At 43.8% G+C, this 19,676-nt stretch overlaps 1 protein-coding gene and 1 long non-coding RNA gene across 2 annotated transcripts; one reads left to right on the forward strand and one right to left on the reverse strand.

Moving 5' to 3' along the window:
• Positions 1-1,838: 1,838 nt before the first annotated feature.
• Positions 1,839-6,844, forward strand: LOC143768609 (protein kinase C delta type-like). The gene is made up of 6 exons (XM_077257244.1): positions 1,839-2,269; positions 2,902-3,155; positions 3,312-3,374; positions 3,543-4,097; positions 4,219-4,262; positions 5,174-6,844. The coding sequence occupies exons 1-5, from the start codon at positions 1,901-1,903 to the stop codon at positions 4,241-4,243; spliced, it is 1,266 nt and encodes a 421-aa protein (XP_077113359.1). The 5' UTR covers positions 1,839-1,900; the 3' UTR covers positions 4,244-4,262; positions 5,174-6,844.
• A 3,452-nt stretch (positions 6,845-10,296) lies between these two features.
• Positions 10,297-18,978, reverse strand: LOC143768610 (uncharacterized). The gene is made up of 3 exons (XR_013213964.1): positions 18,839-18,978; positions 15,679-15,799; positions 10,297-10,461 (listed from the first exon to the last, which is right to left on the reverse strand). It is a non-coding gene; the product is annotated as an uncharacterized LOC143768610 (long non-coding RNA).
• Between the last annotated feature and the right edge of the window lie 698 nt (positions 18,979-19,676).

Genomic DNA, 19,676 nt, shown 5'->3' on the forward strand with positions numbered 1-19,676 from the left:
AGTAGGCAAAAACATAGGGTGAACAGATCATTCAGATAACAGGAGCGACTTCTGGTAAGATACTGATGTCAAGGGCCCGCAGAGTGGGGGACACATAGTTTCACAGGAGCATTAGAAGATTATTCTATATCTAATTGTAGCTATACTATGGCTGTATTTGTGCTCCCTTTCCTTTTCGGTTTTCCCTCCCTATTCTTTCCCGTAATGGTACTTATCAGTTGAGAGTCAATGTTGTCTCAGCTGTGGTCCTCCACGACCAAGTTTTGGAAGATTCTGTTATTCGCGGAGGAAGAAGCATCTTTACCCTGATTGGTGAACTAGTGCTAGTGGCGGGAATATTTCTGCATAAAAGGCCCAGTTTTGCCAAAGTCCGGGGTGGTCCGTGCACAGCAAGTCACCAGTATCCTGCCGGCCCACCTTTTTTGTTGTGATGCCCATTATTTAGCTAAGGCTGGAAGGACTTGGTCCATTTTTGATCATTACAGTTGATTATTTATTTGATTACTGACTGATGAATTTACTCTATGGTTTTTAATATTTATTGACTTATTAATTTATGTTTTAAGCAACCTTTAATAAACATTGTGAGCCTTTTCTTTATCCAAACTAACCTTGTCTAGTCTTTTTTTCATTAATATGTTAAAGGGAATCTGTCACCAGGTTTTTGTTACTTAATCTTATAGCAGCATAATGTAAAGACAGAGACCCTGATTCCAGTGATGTGTCACTTACTGAGCTGCTTGCTGTAGTTTTTATAAAAATCACTGTTTTATCAACAGGAAATTATCACTATAGGACTAGTAAATCTGCTGCCAGGTAGTCCTCCGTATTCATGAGCTCTATGTAGCCACACCCGACCACTGATTGGCAGCTTTCTGCCTATCCACAGTGTACACAGAAATTAAATTAATTGATTGTATTTTTGTTGGGTCTTGTGCCTTGGTGCTTGGGTGGGTGCAACCTAAATAAAGACCCGAGTGCCGGCCAAAAATGCGCAGTTAGAATATTGTCAACAAAAGAGAAACCAAGGATCGGACATCAAAATAAATATTAGGATATCTTTATAGTGAACGCCATCGAGAAAAAAGCAGAACAAATCCACAGACTACAAAAATCTATAAACACATCAACGTGCGCAAAATGACCGATCCAAGTCCCAAGTCATGGACAGAAAGGACAACCAACCCCATACTAACAATAAGAGCAGGAGGGCCCAGGAAAAATGCTCAATAAGTGCAAAAGACTCTAATATCAATGCAATAAAGGACGGAAAGAGAATTAGTAAAGCATTGCAGAAAATGGTCGGCAATACAGCGCCCTGAAAAAGTATTCACACGCCATGAACTTTAACACATTTATTCACGTTACACCAACAAACTGAAATGTTTTTTATTGGGAATTGATGTGAAACCAACACAAGGTAACAAGTGTTTGTGAAGAGTAAAGGAAATGATACACGGGTTCCTAAATAATAAAAAAATATAATCTCTACTAACCGCGATATATGAGAAATAATATTATAACATGAAAGATAAAAGGAATAATTATTTTTTAAATATACATTAGTAATGGGAAGAGCTAGGATTTTATAGTATGTTGTGTTTTTTATGTATTCTTGGCATATAATTACATCTCTGTGCATGTGAAATTTAAAAAAACAGCACTGTAAGCCGCCATGAAGTTCTGTGCCGTTCCTCTGGACCCTAAACTGTCACCCATGATGCCCACATCTCAGTGTATAGGGCAGAGCAGGGCCAGGAGCCACTGCCTGTCAGGAGCCACCTGAGGGTTTCGTCACCTCTGACCTCTGGTCACCTGCACACGACCAACTGCCGTTTACTTTCAACTGTCGGCTGAAGTGATTGGACCGAGGTCTACAGGCGGGAAGAGAATACTGAGAATGGCGACTACTGGACGAGGAGAAAAGAGCAAGAAGAGGAGCGAGGAGAATAGGAAGAGAGAGGAGAAGAGGAAGAGAGAAGAGGAGAGTGATACCACTGATGGATTCAGGAAGAAGAGAAGAGAGGAGAAAAGAGAGGAGACGAGGAAGAGAGAAGAGAAGAAGAGAGAGAAGAGGAAGAGAGAAGAGGTGAGTATTACCACTGCTGGTTTCAGGAAGAAGAGGAGAGAGGCCGAAGACAATGGATTGGAGGATGGAGAACCAACACCTGGATGCAGCAGAGACACCGGAACATCCAGCCCCTACGCCAGGCTTGACATGACCAACTTTGCCTTCCATAAAGTCTTGGGTAGAGGAAGCTTTGGGAAAGTAAGTTTCATATTTTTTTTTTAACAATCTATATTTGTCATTGTATCTCCATCTGTTATTTTCTGTAGATAGATATTCATTGACATCTTCTTCTATGGAATGGCTGACAAAACACACAGACGCTCGAATGACCCCATGATTATTTCACAAATTGGATCATCTCATCACCATAGTTAGGTTTAGTGCTGCTGTAAACGGGTATTCTGATTCATTGAAGAGCTGATCTCTGGGATTACATCTGTGGGGAGTTGGGGTGACAGTTTGTTTCCATGTACTGGTCCATATATGATGCTATCAGGATACAATATATGCTTTGACCTTTATGTTTTTAAATCAGCTGCACATTCATAGAAGACCAATACTGAACCCCAACCAGCTCCAAATACCATCCAGTGTTTGTCCTATTTATTGCCATATGGTGATAATGGAATACCCCTTTAAGGCCTCTCCATAGAGCATACGTGGAGGAGACAGTGCATCACGCCAATAGCTTTGCATTGCTCTGCTATAAAGTCCAGGACACCAGCAGACTCACAAACCACTCAGGCCACCCGTTTCTTGTGCAATAGATGAACCAGCTGTTTTCCACCTCCCATACACATTTTCCAACCATAGTTTATTCCTTTCTTCAGGTGGTCCTGACATCAGTCCCCAGCCGAAACATCTATATGGCTGTGAAGATGATCAAGAAAAGGGAGGATAATGAGAACATCATTATGAGAGAGCGGCGGATACTCCTGGCGGCCCGAGACTGCCCATTCCTATGTCACCTGTATGCCGCACACCAGTCTCGGAAGCGTGCGTATTTCATCATGGAATATCTGTCCGGAGGCAGCCTCAAGGCTTTGATTGAGATGTATGGCTCTCTGAACATCGACAATGTAAGGTGAGAAAGAGGAAGAAATACCAAAAAGTGAGAGGAGGGGTGGAAATAAAAGCTGAGGTTGGGATGGAGCTGGGAAAGGACTGGCAGGGAATCTGGCCCAGGCAGGAAGGAGGTTCCAGCAATGACATTGATTCTACACTATGTTCTCTCCATCAGATTCTACACAGCAGAGATCGTATGTGGCCTCCAGTTCCTCCACGGACACAACATCGTCCACCGGTAAGCAGAACTTTCCTCCTTCTCTCTGTCCCCTTTACGTGCTAGTAATATTGCCCCCAACTTTCCTGGGCTCCTGTCTCCCTATTCCACCTGATCTTGCAATGACCCATTTTCCATCTCCTGTATCACTCGGCAGATTTCTTACTCTGATGTTTTTTTTAATTGCAGAGATATTAAGCCGGATAACATCATGTTGGATGCCGATGGCCACATCCGTATCATCGACCTTGGGCTTGCCCAAGATGGCGTCACCTCCTCCAATAACATCTCTGGAGAGACGGGCACTTTCCATTTCATGGCCCCAGAGGTGCTTCGCAAAAGAGGATATGGTACAGCAGTGGATTGGTGGAGCCTGGGGATTGTGGTGTCCCAGATGGCAACAGGACACTCCCCATTTTACACCGGCTCCGTCAGCAAAATGGCTTACAGAGCTATTACCAAAGGAGAGCCTGAAATTCCATCTTGGCTTGATGCTGACATGCAAGATCTTATCAAGAAGCTGCTGTGCAAAAAGCCTCAGAAGCGATTGGGTGTGTGCGGGAACATCCGAGAGCATCCATTCTTTACCACCATCGGCTGGGAGGATCTGGAGGAAAGGAGAGCCAAGCCGCCATTCATACCATTCAGGCCAGTTCTGGAGAAACATCTTATGCAGTGGCCAGAGGAAAAGAAAGCCCTTAACCCCATGGCCGGCTTCAATTATGTGTCACCCAGCTGGGCCCGGTAAGATCATCCTTCTCGGAGAATAAATCCCATCAAATGTCCTTCTCAGCTTGTGGCCATTATCACCGTCCTTGTCTTCTCCCAGTGTTTCTGCCAATCACCGTGTCTCTGTTATTCTTAGGTTGATGAGAAGATCTGGGTTGTGAAACCTTCCAAGACCATCAGGTGAGTGGCCGCTGTACACACAGGACACCGATTATACCCATACATCATATCTGATGTTTCATAGGGGAATGGTTCATTATGATGACCATTCCTCTATGATAACAGAAGTGTAAGGAGGTTGCTTTCCCTGCTCCTTACATGGAACCACTTAGTCAGACAGCTGGGTTGTTGGGGGGAAGACTTTCTGCACTGGGCACAAGGGACCATGTGACTGCTGGAGACAGAGAAGAAGAGAGAGGGGTGTGGTCAGAAAAGAGCGGGAGAGCAGAGTGCGCGAGACAGAAGGGACAGCGCGCCAGAGAGAGAGCAGGCTACAGCGCCGCGCTCCCCGAAAGAGAGTGCTCTCCGTGAGGGCACTGAGGCTGAGATACCAGCCGTAGTGAAGGCTGGATGTGAAAGTGTGGACTTGGAAGCCTCTGTAATCAGAGAAGAGGTATCCCCTCACAGTGACCTGAGCGCGCAGCCCCGGTGACCGCAGTGACAAGCCAGGGCCCCTGAGTGTGACAAGTAAACTGCTCAGTGTGTGTGTAGCATTGCTACTGTAGAAAGACTGCCAGGCTAATATACAGAGACTGTGCAGCAGAGTGGCTGTGTTGCTTCCTGCTTCACTGGGAGAAAAGACTGCAAAGACTTAACCCCGGAGTCTCCAGTTCCCAGGAGACAGAGGAGAGACTTCAGGATCTCAAGCACTGCTGGTGACTGTACCCACTTGGAATAAGGACCCTACAGTCAGGACCTCCCTGGACTGATAAGTTACAAGAACACTCATTAACCATTTACTGTTTGCTTTATCTCTATTCCCCTCAACAGTTGGTCTGTCTGCTCCGTGGTGACATACTCAACCCTGCACTCTATTACAGAAGATCCAGTAGATAGAAGTTGTTGAAAAGTCTTTCTTTTATGTCTTGCAGAATGAGCCTGTACCAACTGCCAAGAACTTTGTGTCTCCAGACCCGTACCTGAGATCTCTGCTGCTGTTTGTCACCTCGGCTGCCCTAGAACATCATGTCTATCCATAACATCTTCATGTAGGACCACTGCCATTGTGTCGCTGCACCAGCCCAATCCTGGGCTGCTTCTTCACATCACTCCAACCCGAAGATCTTCTGTGCCATCGGGAGTGGCCTGTGCTTAGTGTCCATCTGGTGAGTTCAGGAATAATAGTCTAATATGGGCCATTATCCCTGAACTCACCTCAGCACAGGCTAGGTAAATATTTCACCCATAACCCATCACATCCACATCACCCACACTACATGATAGATATAGGTCCACACTACACGATAGGTATAGGCCCACACTACATGATAGGTATAGGCCCCCACACATAGACATATAGCATGTAGTTAGAGATTTCGGCTTTTGATCCTGGGATTTAATCTGATCGCCATATTTGGGGTCAGGAAGGAATTTTTCCCCCTAATATGAGGACAATTGGCTCATTCCTCATGGGGGTTTTCGCCTTCCTCTGGATCTACACGGCCTTAAATAGGTTTAGTACAATATATTAATAAGTAGATTCCCACATAAGTAGTCCAAAAAAGTTTAAAAAAATAAATAAATCAGAAATAGTTTATTTTACACAAAACAAAAACATTCTAAATAACAATTAAGTAAAATATTTTTAAAAAAGTCTCACTTCCACACTTTACAGATTAGGCTCGAGCCTTTGATCCTGGGATTTAATCTGATCGCCATATTTGGGGTCAGGAAGGAATTTTTCCTCCGTCACGAGAATAATTGGCCCATTTCTCACGTGGGGTTTTCGCCTTCCTCTGGATCAACACGGCCCATAGATAGGTTTAGAAATTAGAATATAGAAGTAGTTTCTTATGTTTATTAAAAAAAAAATTAAAAAAAAAAAAATATAGAATTTCTTTTTGGGTTTAAAAAAAAAATAGTTAACATAAATATAAAAACAAATTAGTCCAAAAATAGAAAATTTCTAAATAAAAAACTACACTTGAGGCATGACATATTAGCTATGAGCCCTTGATCCTGGGATTTATTCTGACCGCCATGTTTTATTTGGGGTCAGGAAGGAATTTTCCCCCCTGATATGAGGATAATTGGCCGATTCCTCACAGGGGGTTTTCGCCTTCCTCTGGATCAACACGGCCCATAGATAGGTTTAGTAAAATAGAATAAATAAGTAGTTTCTTATGTTTGTAATAAAAAATATATAATTTATGTAAAATAATAATATAATATTTTTGATTTACAATAATTTATTTGACACAAATATAAACGTAAATTAGTCCAAAAATAGAAATTACTTTTATATTTTTATATAATAAACATTTATATAATAATAATAATAATAATTTTAAATAATATATATTTTTTAAATTAAACGTACATATACACATTAGCTATAAGCCCTTGATCCTGGGATTTATTCTGACCGCCATATTTTATTTGGGGTCAGGAAGGAATTTTCCCCCCTGATATGAGGATAATTGGCCGATTCCTCACAGGGGGTTTTCGCCTTCCTCTGGATCAACATGGCCCATAAATAGGATTATTCTGATAGAGTAATAATTTACACATGTACATAATAATAAAATATATAATAATTTATAACCCCGTCTATAAATAAAATCTCTTTTCCCCTACATCGTTGTTTTTGTCCTTATTTAATTCGACGTCCATGTAGTGAATGTGGGTTTAGCCCCTGACTCTTATTCTCCAGCACTATGGACCTTGATGGGGTCGTCCAGTCTCATGTAAGGTTTCTCCATATGGGTCAGAGGTAAAGCCCCAATGTGCTGTGAATAAAGACCAAATTGATCCCTTCTACACAAACCTCCTGCAGTAAGTGAGTACCCGACAGCAAATGCTGAATTTCCCTACAGCACCTCCAAAGGAGAAATTAGGTATTACACATTGTCCTCTGTAATTACGGAAATCATGGAAGTGTTGGGTCATCCAGAGCAGAGAATGCTGTTTATTGGTCATCTGCATTCTGACAAATGGATGAGAATACAGAACGGGTCCCTTCTGTTGCCTCAGATTCCCATAAATGGCAGTTGGATATTGGGTTTTCTAAACTGGTCAAGAACATTAAAGGTTCCGGTGAAACTTCAGCTGTAGCTTCGTCCCGGCACTGACTGACAGCCAACTTAGCAGTGCATCAGTACAGATCCGACTGTCAGTCAGTGTCAGGGCGCGGTTGCAGGGGCCGCCCACCATGGTCATCAGTAGGGCCCGGATCATAAGTGCACTGCCTTGGATCTCTAGTTAGCTTTATTTATTTGAATAAACTTTATAATCTGTACAGGCGCACACATGCGCAGGGTTTACCTGACACAGCCCCGGGTGGTGCGGCGGTGCGATCACCTTGTAACTCCTCCTCCCGCACGCCGATCCTCCTCATCGGTGCCAGCTACAGAAGAGGATTTATCTGTCCATGTGCAGAGCGACTGCACAGCACCAGGAGGAGGCAGAGAGTGGAAGTGAACGGGTCTAATATTGTGGGGGACAACAAGGCAGCTGATCCTGAGGAGAGGGGACACAAGTGCAGCCCACTCCTATCTGTGGCTGCTGTTCACACATGAGCTTCCTTCCACTCCTTTAATGCCACTACCAGGCTAGCATTAGGGCAGTCTGTCAGTCAGTGCCGAGGCATGGATACAGCCGCCGCTCTCTATACATAGCGGTGATTGAACTTGCGCCAGATAACGCCATATCAGCAGGTTAATAGTGTTATTCTACATGACAGGTTCCCTTTAACCTATGATGTAGTTTTGTCACTGGTCTCTTAGGGCTATATGAAACCGACTCAGTAGCAGTGCCCACTTTATATGCAGCAGATGCCGGCTATGCTACAGAGCCAAAAACTGCCTGTAACTGAAGCACCCGGAGCTTGCTCCGATCGCTGAAAGTTTATCCATTTAAAGGCCTCTGTCAGTCACTGAATGGTGATTGCAGGGAGCCCACCTGGAGATGCGTCATTTGCAACTGTATCAGCATATGCAGCAGGTCCAAAGCGGAGCGGCGTGATTACGTCATTGAGCCCCGACACACAGAACATGAATTCCGGGCTAATTACATCACTACGTTCGTCTGTTCGGGACCTGCCACTGTCTGCTGCTGGACTTGCCGGGGTAAGTGTACGAGTAAATGATGTTTATTAGGGGAGGCTATCATGTATAGTGGGGGCTACTATTAGAGCTATCATAGAATGTAGGGGCTACTAAGGGGACAATGACAGTGTGGGGGCTACTGAGAGCGTCATCATACAGTGTTGGGGCTACTGAGGGGACCGTGATACAGTGTTAGGGTTTCTAAGGGGGACATGACACAGTGTGGAGGCTACTGAGGGAGCCATGACACTGTGTGGCAGCTACTAAGGAGGCCATGACACAGTGCGGGGGGCTACTAAGGGGGCAATGACATTGTCAGGGCTACTGAGGGGGTTATCATACTTAGGAGACCATGATATCGAGTAGGAGGTACTGAGGTTGTCATCATAGTGTGGAAGCTACTGGGGGATCATGACACAGTGTGAGGGCTACTCAGGGGCCATAACAGTGTGGGGGCTACTAAAGGCCCATGATATAGATTGGGGGCTACTAATGTTGCCATGAAACAATGTGGGGGCTACTGAGGGGGTCATTGTACAGTGTGGGGCTTCTGAGGGGCCATTATACTGTGTGTGGACTAGTGTGATGGCCATCATACAGTTTGGGGGCTTCTAAGAGGTTAGCATTCCGTTTGGGGGCTACGATACAGTGCGGTGGCCATTATACTGTGTATAGAGGAGCTGTACAGGGGAGACTCGGGACATTATAATATGTAAAGTGGGCACTTATTGGTATAGGGGAACTCAGGTTACTGTGACTGTCAAAGGGGCACACAGGGCAATATTACTTTCTAGGGGGCACAATGTGGGCACTGTTTTCTAGGGCACTTGCACCCGGCATTACTATATTATAGAGGGGTGCTTTAGAATTTAGAGGACACAGAGAACCACACAGCAGGTGCAGTAATAGGGACACATATGGCAGCAGCGGCTCAGCATTCGGGTGACAGTAAGATGAGGAGTTTGTGCAGGTTGGGGATAGATGGGGACAATGCTGAAAATGTGAGAAGTGAAATGTGTCTTTGTTGTAATCTCTGCAGCTGAGTCCTGGCTGGAAGAAGTTGTCATGATGGTCTGGGCCAGATGGAAAAGACGGGAAAAGTGAACGATTCCATCAGAAAGGACGTCAGCGGTAAGACATTATCTATAACTGTGCTGTGATCTGTTATATGTTCTGTAGGACTGGTATCTACACTGACCATATGGCGGTAATATCCATATTGGTCTTTATATAGAGATTCATTTCAGTAACAGGCTGTCATCTGCTGAGGTTCTCCTCCACTATTAGGGTGCGTCACCCAGTTGTAATCATCAGGGTTACCTGGTTAGGGGCCACTCAGAAGCTTCGCCCCCCTGAACCAAAACCCTAGCTACACCTCTAAATCAGGCCATAGGTTAAAAAAAATTGAAAGGCTAGAATTGCCATTTTTCTGTCACAGCACTTCCCCGCCCCCCCAAAAAATACAGCAAAAAATGAATTACGGTATATGTACCCCAAAATGGTATCATTAAAAGCATCAGCTGCCAACGAAAAATAAACTAGACCTCACTCAGCTCCATGGACAAAAAGTATGCATCAGAAAAATCCACTGCAAATATTGGGGTTTTTAATTTCCATCCTAAAATTGAACAAAATGGGACCTAAAGGCCCCAACTATAACAAGGGGGGACCCCCTGCTTCCATTCGTATCAGTTATGCAACAGACTCATTGTAGACATTTGGGCTACGTTCACATACATGAAATGAAAAATAACAAAATCCAGAATAAAAAGCGGCACAAATGCTATAATGAATTTTCCCATCATTTCACAACAGTGCGATAACATGTGGCTTGTGTAGGAGCTCACTGCATTACAAAGAGGAAAGTGACACCTAGTAGTTGGGTGGTCATACATTTCCAGAAACGGCACAATATGGAGGTCACAGAAGATACATGAATTGTTCTTTCATTGAGGATATTTTTTAAAAGAACGTGCGGTATTTATACGCTATAGAAAAGTCAATTTCATGGGGGTCCGCTTGATAAATAGCAATCTTGTAGACATCCTGATTTACGCCATTTTCAAGGCATACTCCATGGCATTGGTGTCATTCCCCCATTCATCGGCCTCAGACTTGTAGAGCAAAAATGGAGAAGAACATTTCATTAGTGGCAGATAAATAACGACTTCTCACTATGGAGGACGAACAACCTGATGTTACATTTCTTCAAGGTTAAATAATTTGGCCAGATCTGTACCTTACAGTCCAAGTGTTTTCATCATCTGGGTAGATCCATGTATGAGAGTAAATAAGCAGTCGTGAGGGCTTCATGGAGGACCAAATGTCCTCTGGTGATATTTGTATAGACTTTATTCCACAAGGTCTACAAGTCTCAGACATTCTAACCTTGATATCCTGAAGAACAATCCACCCTCCACGTTTGTTCTGGAATTTCAGTAATTTCTCAGCCTGTTCTTGCTATTACTCTGACCGTCAGGGAGCTGACGTGATGCTATATAAGCCAATGAGCTGGTAGACAAACGGTTTGATTTTGGGGACCACTTCTGGGTCAATGTGGGTCACCAGTCCAGAGTTGGGGTGTCACCGATGTGTCAGAGGCTGCAGACCGTTGCACTGCATCTGTCTGCAGAAGGTCTCAGTAGTTTGCTTTGCAGAAGAGTGGCTACCTGACCCTACGCTAATGGCCACACCTGGACCTGAGTGTTGATATACTTCCTGCTTGATGCTGGCAAGCGCAGTTGATATTTTCTAATGCACTTCCCTATTGAGGCTTGGAGCTGCAGCAGTCGGCTAGTGTCCTCTTGGAGTTTGAAGGACGACGGTGTTTCTGTCTGAATTTACTCAAGCTAAGTGTTCCCTTGTTTTGTGTATCCTAGCTGTCTTTAGTATTAGTGGGGATTGACTAGCGCTCATCCTTCCCTTCTCGATGCAGGGCTTGTTGCCAGGGTCGGGCAGGGATTAGGTATCCTGCTCGGCGATAGGTGTGGAACCTATATAGGGAGGATGGGACAGACAGGGTGACGTTAACTCTGTCTAGGGGTCTCCACTCCCCCCTTCCCTAGTGTTTGATTCCCCTTCCCTTATCCCTTTGTGTTGCACTTAGTCTGTCCTATACTGTGCGTAACATGGGGAGACCAGTGGCTAGCGGTAGACTGGCTGTCTTCCTGCCGAATTCCATCAAAAACTGTGCAAGTGAACCTAGAAAAACTGATTTGGTTGGTCACCAAATATTGATGTACAGTGGCATGTAAAAGTTTGGGCACCCCTGGTCAAAATTACTGTTATTGTGAACAGTTAAGCAAGTTGAAGATGAAATCATCTCCTAAAGGCCTAAAGATAAAGAGGACACATTTCCTTTGTATTTTAGGAAAAAAATATATATAATTTTTTAACATTTTAAAAATTACCAAAAGGAAATTGTGCTTATGCAAATGTTTGGGCACCCTTGGAGATTTGTATGCTCAGAGATAACTTTGACCAATGTTTCAGACCTCACTTAGCCCGTTAGAGTTATGGCTTGTTCACTATCACCGTTAGGAAAGGCCAGGTAAAACAAATTTCCCAGCTTTATAAAAACTCAGCCTTCTCTAACCCTGTGCCAAAAAAACAGCAGCCATGGGTTCTTCTGAGCATCTGCCTAGCAGTCTGAAAATGAAAATGGCGGAGGCCAGCAAAGCAGGAGAAGGCTGTAAGCAGATAGCACAGCGTTTTCAAGTTGCCCTTTCCTAAGTTCAAAATGTAATTAAGAAATGTCAGTTTACAGGAACAGTGGAGGTCAAGATAAGGTCTGGAAGATGAAGCAAAATTTCAGTGAGACTATTGCTAGAAAGGAAAATCATTACCACTGCTTGACTGCAAGAGACCTTCAGAAAGTTTTAGCAGGCTCTGGAGTTCTGGCACATTGTTCTACTGTTCAGAGACACGTGCACAAATACAACCTTCATGAGAGTCATCAGAAGAAAACCTCTCCTGCATTCTCACCGTAAAATTTCAAAAGTATGCAAAAAAACATCTAAACATTCATTGTGGAAACAAGTCCTGTGGACCAATGAAGTTAAAATAGAACTCTTTGGCCACAATGATCAAAGGTATGTGTGGAGAAAAAAGGACACAGTATTTCAGAAAAAGAACATCTCGCCAACCATTAAGCATGGGAGTGGATCAATCATGTTTTGGAGTTGTCTTGAAGCCAACGGGATGGGGAATATTTCACAGGTAGAGGGAAGAATGGATTCAATACAACCCGCAGTAACCACTGATCAACCAAACCGCTGCATGACCAGCTCTATCCTCACCTACTGTATTCTCACCCATCCCTTGTAGATTGTGAGCCTTTGCGGGCAGGGTCCTCTCTCCTCCTGTACCAGTTATGACTTGTATTGTTTAAGATTATTGTACTTGTTTTTATTATGTATACCCCTCCTCACATGTAAAGCGTCATGTAATAAATGGCGCTATAACAATAAATAATAATAATAATAATTCAATGAAATTTAAAAAAATTCTTGATGCAAAAGCTGAATTTGAAAAGAGCATGGCTTCTACAATTGGATGATGATCCTAAACACATGTCAAAATCCACAATAGACTACTTCAAAAGGCGCAAGCTGAAGGTTTTACAATGGCCCTCGCAGTCCCCTGATCTGAACATCACTGAAAATCTGCCGCTAGACCTCAAAATAGCAGTGCATGCAAGACGACCCAGGAATCACACAGAACTGCAAGAATTTTTCAAGGAAGAATGGAAAAAAATCCCTCAAACAAGAATTGAAAAACCCTTGTCTGGCTACAAAAAGCGTTCGCAAGCTATAATAGTTTTAAAAGGGGGGCTACTAGGTACTAACCATGCAGGATGCCTAAACTTTTGCATGAGCCCATTTTCCTTTTTGTAATTTTTAAAATGTAAAGATGAAAAATATATATTTTTTTTTTATAAAAATACAAAGAAAATGTGTCATCCTAAACTTTAGGCCTTTTAGAGATGATTTAATCTTCAACATGCTTAACTGTTCACAATAACAGTAATTTTGACCAGGGGTGCCCACACTTTTACATGCCACTGTAATTTAGGCGTCTCTTGTGTATTCACTTTGCATTTTTTTAATTAGTAAATATAAACTATTAACGCTTCCACTCCTGAAAGCTACCGTATTTTCTGGTGTATAAGACGACTGGGCGTATAAGACGACCCCCGACTTTTCCATATAAAATATGGAATTTGAGATATGCCCGCCGTATAAGATGGGGGTCATCTTATACGCCCAGTAATCTTATACGGCGTGTGGTTCCCAGGGTCTGGAGGAGAGGAAACTCTCCTTCAGGCCCTGGGATCCATATTGATGTAAAAAATAAAGAATAAAAATAAAAAATATGGATATACTCACCCCTCCGATGAACCCTGCTTGTCACAGCTGCAAGCGTCTGCCTCCGTTCCTAAGAATGCAGAGAGTGAAGGACCTTCGATGACGTCGCGGTCACGTGAGTATATCCATATTTTTTATTCTTTATTTTTTACATGAATATGGATCCCAGGGCCTGAAGGAGAGTCTCCTCTCCTTCAGACCCTGGGAACATCCAGGATCGCTCCCTGCACACGCCGTACCCGGCGTATAAGACGACCCCTGACTTTTGGGACAATTTTTAGGGGTTAAAAAGTTGTCTTATACGCCGGAAAATACGGTACTTATTCTGCAGCATATTTTCCACAGCTGCCTAAAACTTTTCAAAAAGATGCTTTCTTTTTTGATAGTATGATACAAATCACTGCTGATATGTGACCCCCAATTTGTTAATTTCTGAATCCATGTAGTAATTTCCATTTAGACCACTAGATGGCGGCACCTGAATGCTACATTAACAGTATCTCCAAAAACATGGTAGGTCATAGCACAGAGGTTTAGCAGATGGATACTAAGTACCCCAGCATCTAGGTCATAAGATACAGTATGTTAAGAATCATTCTGAAATACTAGAAAAATTTCAGTGTAAAATTATAATCTTATTAAAGGGATTTACAGCTGCAATTAAAAAAAATAGGTCACATGCAGTGCTCCACTGGGAATTTAAAGGGGTTGGCCACTACTCGGACAACCGCTTCCTATTCCTTATTTTTTACCCAGTAAAATTATAAAATTTATACTCGCCTCCGGTGTCGTTCCAGCGCTGCGAGTACTGGCTCTCCCAGGGCTTGTGTGACATTGCTATGTCATGCAATCCCTGCAGCCAATCAGTGCTGGCTTTATGCTTTCTTTCCTCCTTTGGACAAATCAAGACATCCATAGGGAGTGTGAGATGCTGCTGCTCTTTCACTTCCTCTGGATGTCAGTTATGTCCACAGAGAAGAGAGAAGTCAACGCTGATTGGCCACAGGGATCCTCGGAAGAGGCACCACAGGAATGGCGTCGGCAAAGAAGGTTTCACTGGGGGTAAACATAGGGATTCAAAGGGGTTGCCAAATAGCCAACTTGGCACTCTCCACAAAGAGAAACTTTACCCCTTGGAGCCCCTGTCAGAGCTCACTCACCCATACAGGCTACTTCTCTACTATTTTGCACTGATGAGGGGCAAATATCCTGAAACACGTGTCCTGCAAATGGAGTTTCTGGTTTGGCTTTATAGCCTAAGTCATGTGACGAAGCCCTTTAAAGAATTGATATTGATTTTTTGGATTGGTACTTAGAATAGGTGGCGCTAGGGTTCAAGTCTTCTTCCACTCTGAAAAAAAGCTATCTGCATATTTTAAGAATAACTCCCATCACTCCTGCGTACTAGTGCTGGTGTTCCCTACTGGTCTCCTGAGTACCTCTTCTGATGGGGGATGTCAAGTGATAGCTGCAGCCAATCATTATCTGCAGTGGTAACGTTCTACCTGAGCCAAAACAAAGACATGGGAGGTTGTTTCTTCTGGCATAAATGGAAGATTGTAAATTGTAAGCCTGTGAGGGCTCCACCCCGAAACACGAGAATCACATTAACTGAAAATTTCTAACACAAAATGAACAAGAACCACAAGACTGATTTCATCAACAAAGGTATCATTCTAATCAGTGTAATGATGCCAACCTGACACTGACTGTAGTTTACTTAGCAAAATCCTGATGATGGGTTCACTTTAATTTCTATGGACTTCCTTAAAAACCACAGCAAAAAGAAAAGGCAAGGTATGATTAACAAAAGTCACCCCAAGGACACAGCAGCAACTCCCAGACAGGTTGGCATTTACCGACTTCGTATTCATCTACAGTTAAAAGGAAAATGTGACGAGGGAGAGGTGGCGAGGAGCAAAACACACAATTATACACAGCTGAACTATATATTATCTGTCCTACTTTGGCTTTTCAAAGGTCTCCTTCAGACGTCCAGAATAGTCCTCCCTGTCCTTGGTCTTTTTACATTCAAATTATAATGTATTTTTTGTATATCTAGACATTTCTGTGTGACTAATATACCCTGGAATGAAGAAAAACACAATTAGAAAAAGTGATGCATAAAAATGGATGCGTACCATAATGAAAGAAATGGATCAGAATTTAATCTCTAAGATTCAATACCTTTGAGCAGCGAGACCATAGGGGCTGTCAACTTTTTTTTCCGCTTAAATGCATGTATTGGAGGCTAAAAGTTATTTTTGCAATTGGGTTTCGTCAAAAATGTTGCACCGTCTTGCTTTTACAGGATCTGTTTCTCCGCCACATTCAACTTTGAGGTGGTCTGTGGTCATAGATCAGTTCAGAGGAGCTCAAAAATAAAGAGGTAAAAGAGTTACAAACTTCCCATCAGAAAGTTATGACAAACTCACTGACAGAGTCTCAGTTAACAGATAACTCAGTCAGCTACAAAAGGCAAACAGAAAACATAGTCGTCTCGTTCCTCATTTGACAAGCTATAGCGCTAACCAAAGAAGCTGCCTTGGGATCCAAGATACCTGGAGCGCTCCCGATGATCAGCACCGCAGCTGCATGTGTCGCAGTCACAGTCTATGCATGGAGAGCCCAACAAACAGGCTCTCCTATTTCTACTTTTTTGTGAGAGTCACCCCAGGTCTCAAACCTACAACCTTAACATTGCAGGCAGGAGCTCAAGCTACTGAGCCACAAGCTCTGGTGATGTATTGGGGAGAATTATGTATACTTGATCTGCATTGCAGACTCTGACTCCACAGGCAGATTATACTGATGCATTGGACACAGCCCTGTATTTCTATGTATTTGTACTCTAGAGGGAGAATAAGAGATTTTTTTCATCCTATAAAATTGCTAAAAAATTAAAAACACTTGATAATGAAAGAAATGTCATTTTTAATGCGGTTTTATTTTAAATAATGAACAACACAAACCAGAAAATAACACGGATATATTTGGTGTCTCTGCAAACATGACGATCCACACAACACAGCGCTCAGATTATTTGTGGGAATTGGTAAATGGAGTAAAAAATGGCGAGATTGATATTTTTTCACCATTAAACACATAAAAAATTAATCAAACTGTAAAGCTGAAGCCGTGATCGCACGTAGCGTAAATGCTGCGTTCTTTGTGCTGCTTTTTTTCTGCAGGTGACCGCACCACATAATGTAAGAACAATTTTATTCGATTATTGCGTGTTTGCTGTGTTTATTTTAGACATTTTCCACTTATTTGATGCAATTTCGGGGCAGATATGAAGCAGAATTTCTAACTCTTTTTTAATAGCAAAGAAGTTTTGATTCTGACCTTAAAAATGTAACGGCGTTTTTTTTTTCCTGAAGAAATCTATGCAGCGCCCCAGAGTCCTGGTCGTTGCAGTAATGTCGCTCTGCCACTAAGGGGAGTGATGGTACATCTGATGGCACTAAAGGAGTTCACCTGACCAGGTATCACAGTCACACATTACACTTCACACTCTGGCCACCAGGGGGAGCAAAAGGTTCTATGTATTAGGCCACTCCTCACACTCTGGTAAAACTGGGGGCTGGATAGGAAGTTAGAGAGAAGCTGACTGGGTTTTGCCCAGGTAACATCTAGTGAGAGAAGAGCGGTACTTGGGAAGATTCAGGGGGGTCCCTGTCAGGGGTGGGATCCTGACAGTGGCCTAGCAAAAGGACAGTTCGTTACGGAGCCGCGCCTGCACTTCATTGCGGCGGTATCTTAAGAAAGGACACGAAGCGAAGTATATTGTGGAGAAGGGAGAAACGAGATCACAGCACAAAGGCGATAGAACCAGTAGGAGTCGTGCCCCGAGATCGGCAACATCCTACTGAGGCGCGTAGCCGGTGGCCGGAACGCCGAGGAAGTATTGGGCTCCACGCATTACTTCAAACCAACCACAGGGCAGTTGACTTTAGGTTGGCTGCCTCACCTAAATCACCTAATGAAGACAACGGAGGCAATTGTGGGAGAGGGGCATCTCTAGGGTCCCTATAAAATAGCTCCAGGCCTACCCCGTCATACGGGTGCGTCCTATCCATATCATCTGGGGGACGGAGAGAAAGAACATAAACACACACGACAGTTGTGAGGACTATCCCGTGGTGCTCAGCAGTAGGCTACTGATTTCCACCTGCAAAGGGAACTCTGGATGTGCCTTCGGACCGGCCGGTCTCAGCCAGCTCTGTTAACCGTACTCTGGATTGCGGATGCCGAAGCCTTCAGTAAAGAGGTAAAGAGACTGCAACCCTGTGTCCTCGTTATTTACCGCAACCTACACCTTTTTATTGGGCGCCCCTTAGCAGGGCCACGGACCGGGTCGGGCCACCGTGACATCCTCAGAACCGAGAGACCCGGTACCGAGTACCCCGCTGCCCTGCGTTTGGGGGCCGCTCCATCTACAGAGATAAAATGCACCAAAACCGCAAAGTTCAGCAATGTCTTCAAGCCACAGAGAGGAGCTTTCATGGGATCAGATCCACTTTCCTTGGAAATTTAGACCGTGTCCACATGTAGCGTAAATGTTGCGTATTTTCTGCCCAAAAATTCTGTTGTTTAACTGCCCAAGCAAAGTGGATGTGATTTCATGAAAACTGCGCCCTCCGTGGTCTAAAGACTCTACTGTACTGTGCGGTTTTGCTGCTTATTTTTCTCTGGAGCCTAAAAAGTGCATGTAAAAAACTGCAGATACTTTATTAAGTGCAGAATCAAAGCTTTTCTGGATTATAAAACACATTAAAAACGCGGCTTCACATCTGCACCAGAAACGCATCAAGTAAGGGGGAGAAGATTGTTATTGTGTAGGTGGGGCAGATCCTGCAGAAAACAGAAAACACAGTGTTTCTGCAGCGTGTGAACACGGCCGTACAGACCCCAGAAGCCAGAGGTCGTATAGTGACGCTACATAAAGATGAGAAAGTTCTGGCGGCTCCGACTGTGAATGAAGGAACAGACAATAATCCCAACTAGAGAGGAGCCGGACGCACAGATGACGCCGCGCTGCCCGGACTCATCAAAAGCTGCCGGGGACCCCGGCAGGTAAGAGATTCACGGCCCCCCCGTCCAGCCGCCAGGTACCACTGACCTGGACCAGAGACCCAGGAATCCATCCGCTCATCTCTAGTCCCAACTGTCCCGGATACAGCGGACAGTCCTGGATTTAGGTCTATGCCCCCCAGTCTCGGGTGTCTGCTGAATATCCCTCACTGCCAGCGTCCCTCTGACAACTCCTCCTGTCAGGGGAGAAAGAAATGGTAAATGGGCGTGGATTGGGGCGTGTCCGCATGTTCTATCCCTATCTCTGTTCTTCAAAAGTTGGGAGGTATGGTAAAGCGGATGCTCCTTTAGACCAGGCAATCATATGATTTTTGGTTTTCTGTGCAGCATAGTAATGTAAAAAATATATATATTTATTTTATATTTTATTTATATTATGTTATAAATTTTTCAGATTATATTTGTGAGCGATCAGTTCTCTGATAGACGCTCGTGCACACACAAGGATCCAGTACTTTGGTTCAAAACAAATGAGCAGTTTACTAAATGTCCATAAACCATCTAGGTTAATAAAAAAAAGCACAGCCTTTTCCGGCTCAAAGGGATGACATAAAAGTAAAAAAAACTATTTAGATGTACAGGCTCACCCCTTCAGACACACTCACAGCATGCCAGGATCTGACTAACACCAACAGAGGTGTTTCCACCTCTAGTCCCAGACCCTGACTGAGGCAGCTGAACTGCCTTATGTAGCCTGTTCCAAACCTGGAACAGGAAGTAAAGGAACAGCCAGTCCCATCCAGTTCTATGGCCGCTCCTAACACCTGGACCCAAAATCCGGACCCATAAAAAAGCACCTCTCAGCACTATATGTGTTGGAGCTTGCTTCTCTGAGTCCTTCATCATCAAGGCTTGGCATCTCCGCG

This window comes from Ranitomeya variabilis, chromosome 4 (assembly GCF_051348905.1).
Source record: "Ranitomeya variabilis isolate aRanVar5 chromosome 4, aRanVar5.hap1, whole genome shotgun sequence".
Classification (NCBI taxonomy): domain Eukaryota; kingdom Metazoa; phylum Chordata; class Amphibia; order Anura; family Dendrobatidae; genus Ranitomeya; species Ranitomeya variabilis.